This window comes from Crocodylus porosus, unplaced genomic scaffold (assembly GCF_001723895.1).
Source record: "Crocodylus porosus isolate Cpor-Errol unplaced genomic scaffold, CroPor_comp1, whole genome shotgun sequence".
In the NCBI taxonomy this organism is placed as follows: domain Eukaryota; kingdom Metazoa; phylum Chordata; order Crocodylia; family Crocodylidae; genus Crocodylus; species Crocodylus porosus.
Genome location: NW_017728907.1, coordinates 16,087,293 through 16,104,662, shown reverse-complemented (window position 1 = coordinate 16,104,662; position 17,370 = coordinate 16,087,293). Strand labels below are relative to the sequence as shown.

Below are 17,370 nucleotides of genomic sequence, written 5' to 3'. Positions count from 1 at the left end.
GGGGGGGAAGAAAGAGAGAGACAGACAGAGAGAGAAAATGGGGAGATGTTAGAAGCAGCTTCCCAAACCATATCCCCAATTAGCACTCTGTGCTTCTGTTTAGACAAAGCCCCTGCAAAGTCAGGTCAGAAAGCCCACCCCTGTGCAGTCATACTGCCCAAAGGAAGTATTACACCAGCTAGACAGATCCGGTTTAACAGAACTGTTGGAGTCAATGGGACTACGTTGTTTTACACCAGCTGCAGATCTGGCCCTAGAAGATCAATATGATCCTTGTACTAGTTGTTTTGAAAGCTAAGACTAAAAAAATTGAGTCTCCTCCCAACACCCAGCCCCTAGACTGGAGCTGTCTTTTATTCCTGGTTCTCCCTCCCTCAGCCTCACAGAAAGGGCTCTGTTTGCAAGGCGGCCTGCTGCCTCAGGCTACTGTTCTTTTGGGTGAAGCGGTTCTGGAATTTCCCCACCAGCCCATTAGGCTGTTCAAAGAGTCCCTACTGTAGGGACAGGGCATGGGCTCTCTTTGTGTTTAGTCAGAGTTTGGTCTGTAGAGAGAAGCTGCAACTCCTAGTGCACGATATGGTACCTTCCTAGAGAAGAATTAAGCACTAGGTTGAGCTGCCCCAACTTCCTGCAACATTGTAGTGGTGCTGACTAAGCCCTCTGTCCTTTCCATGTGCATTCACCTACTTGCATGTAGCGGTGCAGTGGAGGGGGCAGGTCTTTAATACCGAGTCTTTAAAAGAAAGAGGAGGTCTTAACACCAGTCTCCTTCAATGAACCTTTTTTTTCTGTTCTATAGCTGTGCACTTTGCCGAGCACCTGGATCCAGAGATGGCTCCTTTTGTGGGAAGCTGTCTGCACAGTGTGCAGGGCAATCTGGGACCTTTCAAAATGAAGCATTCTATTGAAATGTAAATATTATAGGATAGAGGCAGCCAGAAAATTGGAACAAGATAACACAGGGACCAACCCCAAATATTTGGGCCTTGTGGTTGCATGCTAGAGCCCTGCATGACTGCATCATTCAGCCCAGGTCACGAGTCCCTGGCACTACCAACAGGTTCTCTGCTGGCAAAGTCTGAGGAGTGGTTCTGCTTAGCAGAGTGATCATTCCAGATCCACCAGTCCCAGCACTGCCTCCCAACACAGTTTTTTAGGGTCAGCTTCCATTCACCTGGGTGGTCAAAGTTGAACTGGCCCTTGAGTGCTTTAGCCTTCTGCTCCGAGGTGAGGACCCGATAGAAGCTGTCTTGGCTCAATATCACCACTTGCTTCTGGCGATGGTCCACCTCGTTCTGGCCCAGCAGTTGGACGATCCTGGAGCAGACTGAAGACTAAGAGAGAAGCGGCAAGAGGAAGGAAGTCAGGAGAGCATTCCCTTCCCTGTGCCCCAGGCCTGTTCTTCCAGCCAGGTCAGAACTTCCTTACTACTGAGGGTTTACACCACTCCACTGGCCTCTCTCACCCTCTGTCTCTGGCAAGTAGCTCTAACAGCTGCGCCTGGCTACTGCTCAGTCCTCCCCCTACCTAAGCAGTAGCATAAGACAATACAACTTTTAGTCACTTTTGCCACTATCCTTTAGCGGAAGCAACTGACTAGGCTCTAGATCTGCCTCCTTTTGATGCAGCTTTGAAGCTTGTAAGCAGCAGCAGAGTTTTGCAGTTGCACTCAGACCATCTTCTAATGTATGCTTGTATCCCACAAACCAGATCCTCTCTTCACTTATGGAGATAACACCGCTGGCTTAAGCTACTGCAGCAAGGACTGACAAAAGCAGCAATCTGGCTCTCCTTGGAAAAGGTGGAGGGGGAAATCTGTGGGGAAGAGATTGATTAAAGTCTGATACAAAGCAACTGAATCTGCCATAAATGGGGCTTCATTAGCCAGACAGCACTAAGCCTCTCAGAGAGCTCGGCCATAGTACAGAGCTGGGAAGGCATATCCTGGTGCCTGTTGACACAGACAAACTAAGGAGCTGTTGAATGAGCAACCTGGTTTCTACTGACAAAGGCTAGGTGGCTCTGGCTGATGCTGCATGACATTCTGCAAAGTTAGTTTAGCAGAGGCAGCCAGCCCCTTTGACTGGCCTAAGCAAAAAGCCACGCAACAAGTTGCAGCAAGGGAAGTTTAGGTTAGATATTAGGAAGAACTCTCATAGAAGGAGGGTAGTAAAGCACAGACCAGGTTACCCAGAGAGGTTGTGAAATTTCCATTCTTGGAGGTTAAGACCCAGCTAGAAAAAGCCTTGGCTGGGATGATCTAATTGAAGCTGGGCCTGCTTTGAGCAGAGGGCTGAACCAGATCGGCATTTCTCAACACACCCAGAAGTGGGTTGCAAGAATACATGAAAGGGTCACAAACAAATTTTAAAAATGGATCAACAAATTTTAAAAAGTGGATTCTCTTTTAAAATAGAGGAACATGGAAAACCATGGTTTCTCTCTTGCAAGCTGGCAGAGTTCCAGCTGCAAGAGGGTGTTTGCCTCTCTCCTCCCACCCCACACATTAGGAGGCTGGAGCCTGGGGGTGGGAAACAGCAGGTCAGGAGTGAGAGGCATTGGGTCAGGACTGGCTATCAATGTTTACAAATGGGTCCTGGTACAAAAAAGGTTGAGAACCACTGGACTAGATGACCTCCTGAGGTCCCTTTCACCCCTAATTTTCATAGACATTAGGGGCTGGAAGGGACCTTGTGAGACCAGCAGCCAGAGACAGGAAGTCTCCAAGGATCAAATAATCCCAGCAAGATAAACATCCAAATGCCTTCTGAATGAGTTAAGAATAGGTGCTTGCACCATTGGGGGGGGGAGTTTGTTCCAGACCTGGGACACTTGGACTGTAAAGATTTTCCTTATACAGAGTCTGAAAATCAGCCTTGTAGAAGTTTTATGGCCATTAGACCTAGTTATCCCTTGGGGAGCCCTGGTGAACAAGTGCTCTCCCAGATCCTGATGCATGCCCCTTATGTACTTCTAGGCTGCCACCAAGTCCCCCCTGAGTCTTGTCTTTGCCAGGCTGAAGAGTTCCATGTTCCTCAGCCTCTCCTCGTGAAGCTTACTCTTTTGGCCTTTGATCATACAGGTTGCTCTCCTCTGGACTTTCTCAAGCTCATCCATTTTCTATGATTCTATATGGGCACAAGCTGGGGATGAGTTTCAGGGTATAGGAAGACATTTAGAATAGCTGCCTGAGCTCAGGTGGGTCAGATGGTAGAGGAAGATAGTCTGGAGAGGGCCCCAACAGCAGGAAGAGCAGGTGCACAGCTGGGGAAACCCTCTCCAACCACATCTTTGTGACTGCTACCACCTCCCAGCCTACCATGCTAGGCAACAAGGAGGCGAGTTGTGCTGTGGACAAGTAGTACAGTTGAAATCTGCTCTGGGCCCTCCCATGCATGCCATGAAGCAATCCAATCATGGAGCAAGTGGTAGAAATGCCACTAGGAGCAGAAACAGTATCTACCTCTCAAAAGGCCTCTAAGCCGCAAAGGAGAGGTTTCAGTAGAGCCTTCAGCCCCATAACTGTTTCCCATGGCTGTGTTGTGGTTCCTTGCATCCCCATTCTTGGGGAAGGCAGATGTTCACAGCCAGTGCCCCACAGCTGGATTGCTGGGTTAGGAGTGGAGTTGGAGCCAGGGGGTTATCAGGGGTTGATGGGAGGCACGGCCAGAGAGTTCAGGCCAACAGCCATAGGAGCCTCCAGCAGGAGAACTAGCTAGGAAGTTTGCCAAAGGAGTAATCTGTCTATGGAGTAGATCTGACAGCTCCCAGCTTTTTCCACTATTCAAGCCCTCTTCCGTGATCAAGGCACTATAAGCCAGTGCTGGGAGGGCTCTCCAGTCACATCAGCACCAGAACAGTTCAGGCTGAATTGCTCAAAGCTTCCCCAGAGGCAAGCTGTTTTCCCCACTTCTGTGGGCCTGTGAGCAGTTCAAAGCCTGGAAGAGCATCCTTCCTCACCAGCCCCTGATCCAAGCACCAGAGTATGGGTCACAGCTCCAAATTTACAGGCACAGCTTTTCTTTGAATGAGGTCTCACTTCTGGGTTTCCACAGAGCTCAGCCAGAATGGCAGCATCTGGTAAAACCTTGGAGTCTGGGGTCTAATGGAAGCTCAGTTCCAGGCAAACCCCCCTGAATGAGAGAGAAGCTAATGAATAGCAGTGGGTGACAGTGGTAGGTTCATACATGTGCAGCACCTGTAACTTGTGACACAGTAGAGGGGGTTGGGATCCTTTTTCGACCCCTGAAGTGATCAACCAACTCCCAAAAGCATATTTGATTTCTGCAAGTCTTATAGTTGCTTATTCACTTAGTGTGACCATTGCTCCTCCTCCCCCCAACTACAGTCTCTGAAACTGTGTGCCCCAAATGCAAGACAGAGCACTTTACTGATTCAGCTGCTTCCAAGTCTACTTTCAACTCTGTTTTTACCCACTCTTTGTGCCCTTACCCAGCACTCTACGTTGCACTCTTGCTTATCAAGCCATGTCCCACTGATTTCATAAACACTCACCACATATCACAGCACTCCTCCACCTTTTCTTCCTGTTCTCACTCTCTCCTACATAGATAGCTGCCTATCAATATTAACATTCCAGCTATGAGAAGAGGCCTCAGGGCTTGGCCACGTTCCTACAGACCTAAGCATCAGTCAGCCTCTCCATCTGGTTAGGACTATGAGATTCCCAATCTCATTCGCGAGTTAGTTATCCTCCATCACATGCACAGGGTTAGACACTCAACTAGCCCAAATCAGTGAAACTCCACCGAAATCAGAGATTTCTTACACCAGCCGAGAAGGAATGCTGATCAGGAATGCAAACAGGAAAAAAGTGCCCTGCAGAGTTATAGTGAAGTTCCCTCTGCACCCTGATCTCAACTCCATGAAGTGAGAGACCATGAATGCTACAGCCAGACAGGCCCCACAGCTAGATAAAGTAATATTTGCCTCATTTCTACTCTACATACCCTATTCAGCAAACACCAAGCCCATTAGCTTTGGAAAAGAGAATAATGAACAAGAGAGGATGGGCAGGGAGTGAAGTCTTTGATGATCAGCCTCGATGATCATCAGGCTGGAGTCTTTGATGATCAGCCAGACCATGACCCTGGTCTAGGATCAGAGGAACAGTGGGACATGTTGCTAGAGAAAAAGATGGAGACCTTCTAGAATAAAAGGAAAAAAGACTCTCCACTGGCTCCTATAGCCACCTGGTAATTTAACAGGCCCAAACAAACCCTTGGGGTTAGGTCTTACCTGTAAATCTTAGGGAAACAGGTAGCCAAGACCGCCTCTCCATTACCATTAGGAAAGCTGGGGGTGGCATGGAAGGTCCCATTTCACTCGGACTCTATTATAGTTTGATCCTCCTCTCTAAATGATCAGAGCACATGCCCGATCCATCTTCTTTCTAGCAGGCTGCTTCTAAATCAGCTGCCAGAACAGCTGGCTGTTAATACCCACAGGAGAAGCTGCATTGTGGCTTGAGGAGTCAGTTTAAATATTGTTTAATACATTTTAAGAGTTGTCAAGACTGATGGAAGGAAGGAGATAGTCATAAGGACTCCCTGCTCCCCAGGAGATGGTCTCTCCAAAATCCTCAGCTGTGCAGTGATTTCATCCAATCCTAAAATCACAGGGTCTCATGGACCCTAGCATAACACATTGCCAAGGCAAAAAATGGTACTTGAAGGGGAAGGTGGTAGTAAGGGGTGGAACTGGAAGATAATCATTACATGCACAGTTGGATCTTGGGCAGGAAACAGCCAAGCTTTACACAGCTTTGGGTTTACATTCCAGAAGTCAGTGCAAGTGGGACAGCAGTTTTGGGGAAAGGAGTCCTATGACTTTTTCCCCCCCACACGTAGCTCACTAAAAATCATTCACAATTGGCAACCAAGTAGAGCTTGATTTCTCCTCACTAATGAAAATGCTTTGAACTTTCACTCAACTTGAACAGTAAATGAAACCAGTCACTAACGTCTACACCAGAATAAGATTTTTTACATTTGAGCTTACACAGCAGGAAGTTTTAAACCTTCCCAGTGCTACCTATTCCCTCCAATAGAGCTAGGTATTGTACCTTCCTGGAAGAAGATACAACATAGCCCCATAGATTTTACTAACCACCCCTATATTTGTTCACTCTTGTATATCACTACCCCACTTCTCTGAATCTGGAAGCAGGGAAAAGTCTGGCTGATATTCATTAAGGGACTTCTCTAGTTGTAGTCTGAATATCTGGTGCAGAGAGGAACAAACTTTTCTCCCTTTCTTCAGGCTAGCACTGTATGTTGAAGAGGGAAAACCCTCAGGAAGTGTTTGGTAGAAAGCTGAAATGGCTCTGTCATGCCTTCTCTGCAAAGCAATTTCTGCCAACCACAAACAGATGGTGGCCTAGTGGGAAAACTTCAGTTACTGGTTTGAAAGGAAGGCAGATCAGAAATACACAGGTCAAATTCCCCACCACAATGGGAACAGAAACTCCTAACTTTGGAATGCATCTCCTCCAAAACAGATGATGCAAATCCCCAGTACCACACACTGAGGGCTGAGTATTACTCTTAAGAACAAGAGACATGAAAAATCCATTAATGATATGGAACAGGTAGTCGAGTGGAAAAGCCTGTCATTAGCAATCACATTGGTCAGTCAAAAGCAGAAGAAACTAACAAACTTCAAAGGATCTAACCAAAGTAGGTGAAGGTGCAGCACAATGGAGAAGGAAAATCAATGTTAATAGATGCACCATACTGCATATTAGAGCTACCCACATGGGCTACTTAGAGACATGCAGCTGGGTTCTGGATTAACTGTAATCACTACAAAAAGAAGACAGGTGTCATTTTAGACAAAGTGAAGCAACTGTCCAAAATAGAATATTAGACTCAGTAAAGCCTGAGATACAGGACTGCCATTAAGGATGGAACGTGGGTCCAGAGCAGTGTTTCTCAACCTATGGGTCGCAAGAATATATGAAAGGGTAGCAAACAAACTTTTAAAATGAATCAAACTTTAAAGATCAATTCTCTTTTAAAGGAGTAAAACATGAGAAACTGCCTTGTTCCTTGCAGGCTAGCAGAGTTCCAGTCAGTGAGGGGTTGCTTGGGGCCCCCCATGCCTCACATACCCCTCCTGCCCCACACTCTGGAGGGCTGGCGCTTGGGGGCAGCAGCTTGGGAGTGACGGGCACTGGGTCGGGGAACTGGCCATTGATGTTTACAAATGGGTCCTAGTACGAAAGGGTTGAGAACCACTGGTTTAGAGTAATGGTTCTCAACTTTTTTCATACCAGGACTCATTTGCAAGATGAATGGCTTATCCCGACCCACACCTCCCTGGCCCTGCTGTGCCCAACCCATAGCCCCCTGCCCCCCCCGGGGCCCCTCACTCCCAACTCACAGCCCCCTGCCCCCAGCCCTGCCAAAGGGGACTCCCAGCTGCCCCCATCCTGCTTGGGTTGGAGAGCGGTGACTCTGGCTCATGCAGGTGGCAGTGAAGCAAGTCTGGCCAGGCATAGGCTGGGGCTCCTGCGCCCCACCAGACAGCCTGGCCACAGCCTGGCCCTCCCCACCAATCCCCAGCAGCAGCATCTGGCTACCCTGCCCCCATGAGCATGGGCACCAGCTCTAGTGTCACCAGCCTGGCCACACAGCTCCCCCCACCCCTTTGAAATATAATTGTGACCCACTTTTGGGTCATAACCCACATATTGAGAAACACTGGTCTAGAGGTCAGGACCTGGACTGAGATTCAGGAGACCTGGGTTGTATTCCTATCTCTGCCACTGATTTAATTGTACACAAGGGCATATCACTTTCCTTTCCTGTGCATTTAGACTGCAGTTGCTTGGAGGTGGGGGCAGGGTAGAAAGAGGGTCCCTAGTCTCAGCTGGGGATTCTATACCTCAACACAGTAACTCCTCTGCATAAATTTAAGTCAGTGTTACACCCACGCCTGGTTCAGTTCTTGTCATCTCATCTCAAAAAGAAAACAGCAAAAAAGGAGGAATAGTTCAGGCAAGGCTCAGAAAAAAACCACCCACAAGATGAACTGAAGAGACTAAGCAAGAGCCTTCCCCTCCCCCACAGTCCAGTGTTCACTTAAAGTGGCATATACAGGCATACCAGTCTATAGCCCTTCATGGGTACAAAGCAAGCCTCTCTGTAGTATGAACTGAGTGAAACCAATGCAATGGTTTCTTCCTAAGTCTACAAGCAGGCAGTGCCAGCATCTCTCCTACTGCTCAGTACTTCTTCACACTGAAGCAGGCTGAAAACCAACCAGGTTTTGTTGCACTAACCATAAGGTTAACTGGATCCTAGGAAGTTTCATTCTCTAGACTCTGGGAAAACAGCATTCTTAAGTGCTAGAGCTAGTCAGTGAGGAAGCCCTACCCCAATACACGTGCACAGTACACTTCCCTTTAATGGAACACTTCGCTTCCCGCAGGGAAGAGGTATTACTTCTGAGCAGTTCTCACTACATCACTCATACCATTTGATACCCAGTATGCACAAGATGGTACACAGGAGAGAAATGGCAAAAAGAAAGGGATACAAAGCTGAAAGGGAAAAGAGAATGCAGAAACAGGCGACAACTCAGGAAAACTTATCACGTTGTAACTAATCAAGAATGTGAAATAAAGGGCAGGTGGAAAAGTTCTCCTTCCATTAATTTAATCTCCCCCCATAAATTCATCAGACATTCAACTTGTACTTCTAGGATATTTGGTGAGCTCTATAGGTGGTAAGGCATTATTCAGAAGATATTACCAGTCATACTGGTGGAATTAGTCTTGGAAACAGATTTCACAGTTCTCCCCAAAACTAAATCAGCCTTCCTTATAAGCTGTATTTTAAGGCAGGTATTTATTGTCAGTTTTCTATTTCAATGAAATGCCAAGTACACAACTGCTTTGCTGCTTTAAATTGCAGGGACCCAAGGCATTTTCCATCCAGGCTAGTGTATAACAGTAAATTCCCCCAACACCCCCACCCCCGACCCTAAGCTCAGCAACTATTGTCAACTCTAGAATAAGATGCCTCTGGGTGAAATTTTTGTCTAGCCTTGGGAAGCAGGAGGCCATTTATCCTCTCTATTAGCTAGGGCTGAGTATTATCACTAGGTAATGCTGTGTCATAGTATGGGACTTGCAGAGCCAGAGGTAGAAGATGCATAATGTTTGAGACTGCAGGAGTTAAAGACCCATCTCCTCAGGCTCCAATAACCCCAGTTGAGGGAATTATGAAGGGGAAGCTATTAAGATGTCTACCCAATCCAGGTGCAGATAAAGGAGGGCCCTGCTGCATGAATTGATGGAGCAATACTACAGGGGAGATGTAATCTTCTTGGCCTTGAATGACTCAAGTATAGTTAGTGGGTGAAGGCCTCCACTGCTTGCACTACAGGCAGGCTGACCCCTGCAAGAGTCTACAAATGCCTCCAAATGAAGATCTTGGCTACACAATTTATGGGCTTTCCCCCTAGCTTGATCCTTTGGCTTTTTGGCTAGGGGCAAGTAAGACTAGAGGGTATCAACTCCAACACCTCCAGGTTTGTGGCTTGCATGTAGGATGCCTGCCATGGATCTGGGAAGTATCTGAAGTCCCAGACTGATGAGGCTGGGAGGTAGGCTACTTGCTGGTGGTAGTGCCACACAGATGTGAACAACTAAGCTCTGCTCAGCTGAAATTTGGAACTTAATTCAGAACTGATTTGGTCCTGGAAACAATATTTTATTAAAACTTAAAGGCAGAAGAATTAAAACTGCTTATATAGTAGGCAAGTATTCAATCCCAGCTCCTCTTCAAGGGATGTTTTCTGGGGGGTGGGGAGGGGATGGACAACTTTTGTTTGCTTAGGGGCTCTTGTCATTTAGGTCCTTGCTGGGGAAAGGAAAGGGGAGAAATGCATCCTTGCTTTAACTCTCAGAGAGCAGGACCTGCCCCTGTCCTTGCTGCTTCAGTCAGACTGAACAAAGGTGCTTTGTAGATGTGGTTTCACGTGATGGATAGGGACCGGCAGCTTCAGAATACAACATAAAACCCTAATGGGAGAAAGGCAATAGTGACTTCATGTGCATTCCATCTCCTACCAACAAACATGAAGAGAGCTGCTGTGGTCACAGTGACAAGTCAACCCCTCCCTCCCTGTCAGTGCTCCTCAGAAAAAGATCCATCAGTCCCTGTTCTACTGCAGCAAGGCAACAGGCCACACTGCAGACAGGATGGCATTACAGCTGGCCTAGGCCTCCTTCAACTTGTGGGCTTTTGCTGCTTGCTTTTCCAACATGTCTACTCAGAACCTCTCCAATGCACTCTCAGAGCTCCCTTTCTTCCCCATGAGCAATGGGGGCATGCAAGGAAGCCACTCTTCCCTAATTAGGCTAGTTCAGTGTCAGCAGCTAGAACTGTGCAGTTGTGCTTTACACAACAGCTGAGCAGGATTCTGCACTTCAGAAAACAAAAAAACTCTTGGGAGTCTTGCCCCAGCTCCCCAAACAGCTAACCACTCTACAGCCTGGGAGCCCACTGTAGCCAGCTGCCTAGCTCCCCACGGAGCTACATGTACTGGGAACACTAGAACCACATCAGCCACCAGACAAGCTTCTGAAGAGCCTTGGAACCCACTAGGGCTTGTCTGCTGGGCTGCCAAGAAACCTGGGGTGGGGGGTATGGAGGACCTGGGCCTGGAAGCTTGATGAGCTGAAAGGAAACCATGCAGACCAGGTTCCATTGGATGCCTGCTATGCTGTGAGAGTTAGATCAAAACTGATGCTCACAAAACATTTGGCAAATCAGTTGTTCCAATGGAGAGAGAGAGGAAAAAAACAAAAACAAAAATCACTGGTACCTGCCTGACTGCCTGCAGCTTATACATAGGTATTTGGGAATTGTCTGCCATCTCAGACCTCCTAGAACCAACTCCTCAGCCTCTACTAGTCAGGAAAGCAGTCCTGGAGATAGCATAGGGAGAGTCTAAGTGTAACCACTGTGGTTTCTTTTTGTGACTTAGCGCCGATAAGGAGATATCCCTGGTAAGTGAAAGCCCATAGTGAAAGCTTTCCTCGTAACACTCAGCCAGCAAACTGTAGTCTAATGAGGAAAACTCCACACAGAATTCAGAAGCCACAAAGCCTCCCCTTGCTGACATTTAAGGAATACAGAAGCATAATATCATCCTGGATAAGAGTACATTGCTGTGCAACAGGGGCTGACATGACAGACCCTCACACAGTGTTTACAACCGTCTGGCCTTTGGAGCCTACAGGCTCAGGTCTGTAGATCAGGTCACAGGTAACCTTCTTCTAACGGGGGGGCAGATTACAGCAGCTTGGCCCCAAGGCAAACCAATGTTTGTGACCCAGTTGCTGTGGGCCAAATAAAATCTCAGTGGACTTGATCCAGCCCGGGTGCCATAGGTTGCCTACCCCTGCCCTACTGAGCCACTTGACAGAGGTTGAAAACACCACCTATGCCCATGGGTGTTAAAGTCTATCCATATTAAAGTCTAGACACAGGCCACAGCACTAATTTAGGTGTTTGGCAGCTGAAGGTGATTATTTCTTGTTTTAAAGTAGCCCATTTTCTACATTTGAACACTGTAGTTTAAATTTGTGCCTCAGTTTATCCATACGATGGAGGAGAGTCTAACCTACCCGTTGGGAATAAGGCATCTGTGACAAACTGTTATCTATAAAGGTATTGCACAAGGTATGCACAACCTGGGGGCAGCTACAGACCAAGATGCCCCTAGAACCAGTTTATTAGGACAGCTGATATACTTGGCAACAGTGGCACCTTCCCAGTAGTGCTCAGAAAAGGCTGTCGAGATCCAGCTGGGCAAGTTGCAGGTAGAAGACCAAGATGAAGATAAATGACTCATCAGATTTTAGGGTTTTAAACTGAAGGTCTATCCTTAACAACTACTTTACTAACCTTCCCTGAAATCCTCATGCCACCCTATGCCTAGTAGGCTGGTAGAGGGAGGTGTGCAGAGGTATCTTTGATTTGGGGAAAGAACAGGAATCAGCAGAGAGAGCTTTAGTTTGGGAAGGAAATGGAGCTTTTTTGCAAGCCTGGCAAGAACTTCTAGGACCTGTACTGGAAATCCCCTGCATGAGCAAAAAAGAAAAGACCATTCAGTCCTCATCAGCTCCAGTGAAACTGCCAGCAAGGAAGGCAGAGTCCTCATTTCAGGGAAGCCACAAGATGTGTTTTGGTCAGATCTGACAGAGGCTCCTCATGGCTCCATTTAGCAGATTGTGTTGCTTCTTCTGAAGGTACCCTGGAGGTTGGCAGGAGTGGGATCTGCCTGCTGCAGGCAGAAGCCCACATCACTCAGCAGAGGTGCTTTAGCTCTGCCAGCAGAAAAAGCGGGTTCTGCTACTATAGGGGAGCTTTGAACAGGAATGCACTCGAATGGAGTTCTGTTGGCAAAACCCTGAAGCATAGACTAGGATATAGGTTGGATTCAGACAGACAATGGGAGAGGCTCTGTACCAGTGAGCTCCAACTGACAGGGGGATTTACGAAACACTGATCGACTTAATGAAGGGACTAGTAGGCCACAATACTGTTCACCATATTAGTACGGCTCCCTTGAATCCCTAATTATGGGGATCTGCCTGGGCCCTCCTCCTCACCAATTACCAGTTAGGCTGTGAACAGGTTCAGAATCAGTCCCAGAGGCTTGTAAGTTACTCAACAATCACATTTTCCACAAAATCAGTCCAAGCTATAATCTGCCTAAGATGTTAGCAAAGCACTTCTCCCCCTCAGGCCTGCAGGTGTAATGAGCTGCAAACAGTGCTCTTTGTCCACTGTCTACCTCAGTAGGTTTGTCTACAGGAAGAAGGGAACCAACAAGTACATCTCTGCAGCTCAGACTCAACAAAAGGTTGTGGGAAGGATTTCTTATTTTTTATGGGACCTTGGAAGGTAAACATCCCCGTTATCTTCACACTGGTGCCTGGCCAAAGGGGTGTGTTGCAACAACAAATCACAATTAGCACTACAGAAAGTTACATGGATTGGCAGTGTTGGAATGGGGAAAATATCTTGTTTTCCCCTCTAAATTCTCTATCTAACCAGAGACCAGGGCCAGTACACACGTCCCAAGCCACCCAAGAACCAGAATTCTAGTGATCAGGCAGGAGTGAGAGTTTATTTGGACTACAGGGTCCATCTCTCCTTTCCTACCCACCCCATGCATGCAGAAAGTTAAGTGCAGTGCAAACCACTAATGACTTTCTGCATTCTTTGCTTTTCCAATGCAGATAATAGCACAGCAGCCTTCCCTTATAGTAGAGTACCACCAAGAACAGGGATCCTGCCAGGAACAAGAGGAAAATCCCCACTACTGCTCCTGACTACAAACCCTGCCTCAGCTCTGCAACCAACTGTGTTCTGACCACTGCACTGCAATCTAACAAATTATACACCAGCTTTAGATACTAGATGCACTGAGTGCAAAGAGCTTCTTTCTGCCACTTCTAGTGGAGCAGGCTAATTTGGCCAGGATCTTCTACAGTCCTTTCCTACAAAATTCTGCAATAAATCTGATGGGCTCCTCTAATGAGCAGCACTGTACAGTGCGTTTTAGCTGACAACAAATGACTGCAGAGGGAAAATAAGGAAAGCCAGCTACTCTCTCTCCCCATCCATAAAATGCTGTTCCCTATGTTTCCCAAGGCAGCCCACTGCCGCTCAGCATTTTCACTTGGAAGCTGGGATGCTGTGGCATACTGGAGTATAATAATCACTGCCTTCCCCTAGTGGGTCCTAAACAGAGCCTCCAAGACAACAGTTAGCAATGCCAGACGCAGTTTTATGGAAACAGCCATATGGAAAAAGATCCATACACGAAAGCTCAGACAAGCCCAGGATACCCGAGTCCCCTGCAAGCACACTGCAGAAACAGTTCCAGCGATTCCAACATACAGATTTCCACCTGCTCTACCTCCTATTTTTCCCTTGCAGAAAAAGAGAAGGCATCTAAAAGTGAACAGGACAGCTAGCAACCCCCACAAATACTGCAACAGAGGTCTGCAGTGCAAATTTAAGTAATCTTTAAAATGACTGTAAAGCCCCATTCTTCCACCCTTAGTGAGGAAGATATTGGGTGCTCTCTTACTCAAGGACACTTGGTATCCCCAACACACTGTAAATGGATGCCATGTGCTCGTAGGAACACCCCCAGCCTTGCTCTGACCAGAAATGGATGAATTATAGGTTTTTTCCATGGATAACGAAAAGCAGCATGCCCAGGTCTCCTCTCCCAAAGTAAAAACCACCAGCTACCCCAAAGGGAAAAGGCACAAGCCCTGAATGTGATTTGGCTTTACCCCTGCAGTCTGCTGGTAATTTGAACAAGACCCCCATAAACCTCAGCCTAAGGACTCTCTAAGGCTTGACAACCTTGGAGGAGGGAAACTGAGAACAGCCAAGGGCCATTTCTACCATTCCTTATATTCTGGGTGGAGTAAAGTCTGACACCACCATGAGTCAGCAGCTCACTGCAGAGCTCAACACCTGCTGCTACCCCCTGCAGAGTGCTTCAGTGGAGACCCCTCTCCCAGACCCCAAGACTGGCTGAAACTGCACCTGGCTATGCTCCCGGGGACTGAATTAGAGACCAGGAACCACGTGTGTGCCTCCCCCGCTCCTCCTCGTGCTTGGGGTTTGGCTCCTTCCCCTGTTAATCCAAGCCTGTCATACCACCGGGGAGAGAGAGCTGCCAGGGATGTGCATCTGGAAGGGACCGCAGCTGCCAAGCGTCTCCAGGGGTCCTGCAGGGCGCGGAGCCACCCCGTCAGCACTGCGTGCGAGGCGGTGGCGGCGGCCCGGGCCCTGCATCAGTCACACACAGGCCGGGCGGCGCGGAGAGCGGCTGCCCACAAACCCGGCTGGCACCCCGCGCCTCGCTGGCGAAGGCCCACGGGAGGGATCCGCAGGCGGGCGGGAGAGCGCTCCCTGCCGCCCGCGCCACAAAGGGCCCCGCGCGGCCCGGCCACATGGCCGCGAGCACGCACTGCGCACGCCCGAGCCGCCCGCCCGGGCACAGGGGCGACAGCCAGGGTTGGGGCGGGCTGTGCCCGGGGCGCCTCAGGAGGGGAGCTGGGGATGCCCCGGCTGCGGGATGCTGAGGGAACGGCACCCGCCCGGCCGCGTCGGCACCTGCCCCGGCCCTTTTGTCTCCCAGCTGCACGCGGCGGGAAGCGGGGCCGGGGCCGCACATGGGCAGCGCGCGCGGACACGCCGCAGCCAGCCCCGCGGCAGCGACATCATTTACCCCCCTCTTCCCTGGCGGCACCGGGACGGGGACGGGGCTCGCCGGCGCAGCCATATGGCCGGGCACGGCCCGCCCCGCTCACCTTGCCGCTGGCCGTGCCGCCGCTGACGCCGATGAGGAAGGGCTCCCCGCCGCCAGGCTGCCCCTGCTCCTGCAGCCGCTGCTCGCTGTCCCCCGCCATCCCGCCCGCGCGCGCGGCTGCAGCTGCTGGCGCTCTTCGGCTCTCGTGGCGGGGCTGGATTTATCTGATGAGTCAAGGGCCTTCCTGCCCTGCCCTCCCCGCCCCGCCTGTCCCCTCCCCTCCCGGCTCACATCCCCGGCGCGCGGCTCCCTGCCAGGTGCCTGCTGCAGCTGCACATGCTCCGGCCCAACCCGCGCCGGCTTTGCGGAGCGGTTGCGAGCCACATGGGTCGAGCCGGGCCCACCCCGCCTCCAGCTGTCGGTGCGGACAAAGGAGAGGAGGGCGCCCAACGCCCCCCGCCGCACCTGTACCCGCCGGGTCTCCCCTGGGCCTGGACTCTCCCCTAGGAGCTGAGGCAGCTGCCAAGGAGGAACAGACCCTGGGCACCCTACAAGCCCTAAAACAGCTTCCAGTGGGAGCCAGCTTTTATTGAGCCATTAGGAATCAGGCCGCGCGGTTCCCCTCACATAGCACGGCCTGCCCTGGTCCCTTCCACCCTTAACAAAGCACTTGATGGATGAACTTCCACTGCTGCCTGTGCCCCAAATGGCTTCCCAGGGATCCTGGTTTTCTCCGTTTGCAAATCGCAAGCCCTCTGATTAAACCTCCCAAAGCTCTATTTTTTCACAATTAAAACAAAATGCCACTATGCATGTGTGCAAAAATCTAGAACTCTTGGTTCAGAGATTATGCCTTTCATTGGACCAACTGAGAAATTGCAACAACAACAAAAAAATACATTTTCTGATATTTTTTTCTGCAAGCTTTTGGGCTTACACACCCTTCATCAGGCTTGGAAAAGAAACTATATATGTGTGTAATATATAGGCATCAGTGCTGTGCGTGTATCAGTTGAACACAATTTTTGTTGCTATATTTACAATTTTAAAGCAATTTGGAAGCCTACCAGTGCCTCAATTATAATAAAATAAATTCTAAATACCAATATATTTTGGCATTTGATTTTGTTTTTTTATCGTGGAAAAGAAGAAATCCCCCTACCTGCTTTGCTCACCAAGATGTGGGTCCAGCTGCAGCTGTCCCCGCCCACCCCGCCTGATTTGTGGCACTGAGCAGCCTGATATGCAGGTGCCCTGCCCCTGTCATTGCCCTTTACTTTCAAGCCACAGCCCCCTCCAGCCCTGCCGGTACCCCGCACTCAAGACATGCTGCCCCCCTACCACAGCGTGTGAGGAAGGGAGATGTGAATACAGGTGATGTGGCAGGGGCAAACATGCCCCTGGAGATTTCTGCACCTACCGCAGGGTGCGCAGCTGCAGCTGGGCTGAACCAGCCTCTGTGGCACAACAGGCAGGACCTGGTGCAGGAGTGAGCACCGCATTGTCATGGCTGCCAAGATGAGGTGCTCCCTGCCCGCCCAGCAAGGGCACAATTGCACCACCTCCACCATGCCTTACCTTGGTAGTCATGGTGGCGCTACCTCCCATGCCTGCTCCTGCCCCCTGGGCCACAGAGGCAACTCTTGCCTGGAGCTGGTCCAGCTCCACTGCCCTGCTGTGGGTGCAGAAATCTCGGGAGGCAAATCCCCCTCTGTCACGTTGCCTGTAGCCCCCACAACGTGTCACTTGTGCCCCCTGCCCCAAATCCCCATAGACATACTTGGAGGGAGCTGCTCTCCACCGCTGTCTGGCTGTCATGTGCATGTATGTGTGCACATAATCAGAGAATCACAGAAAATTAGGGTTGGAAGGGACCTCAGGAGGTCATCTAGTCTAACCCCCTGCTCAAAACAGGTCCATCCCCAACTAGATCATCCCAGCCAAAGCTTTGTTTAGCTGTGTCTTAAAAGCTTTCAAGGATAGAGATTCTACCACCTCTCTGGGTAACCTGTTCCAGTGGCTTACTACCTTCCTAGTGAGAAAACTTTTCCT

General features: G+C 49.6%; 1 protein-coding gene across 1 annotated transcript in view; it reads right to left on the bottom strand.

Moving 5' to 3' along the window:
- The window catches only part of UCK2 (uridine-cytidine kinase 2), a 26,816-nt gene extending 11,268 nt beyond the window's left edge, over positions 1–15,548 (bottom strand). Inside the window, 2 exon segments of the mRNA XM_019530855.1 lie at positions 1,146–1,334; positions 15,380–15,548. Of these exon segments, the coding sequence (XP_019386400.1) occupies positions 1,146–1,334; positions 15,380–15,478 (288 nt within the window). The 5' untranslated portion in view covers positions 15,479–15,548.
- Between the last annotated feature and the right edge of the window lie 1,822 nt (positions 15,549–17,370).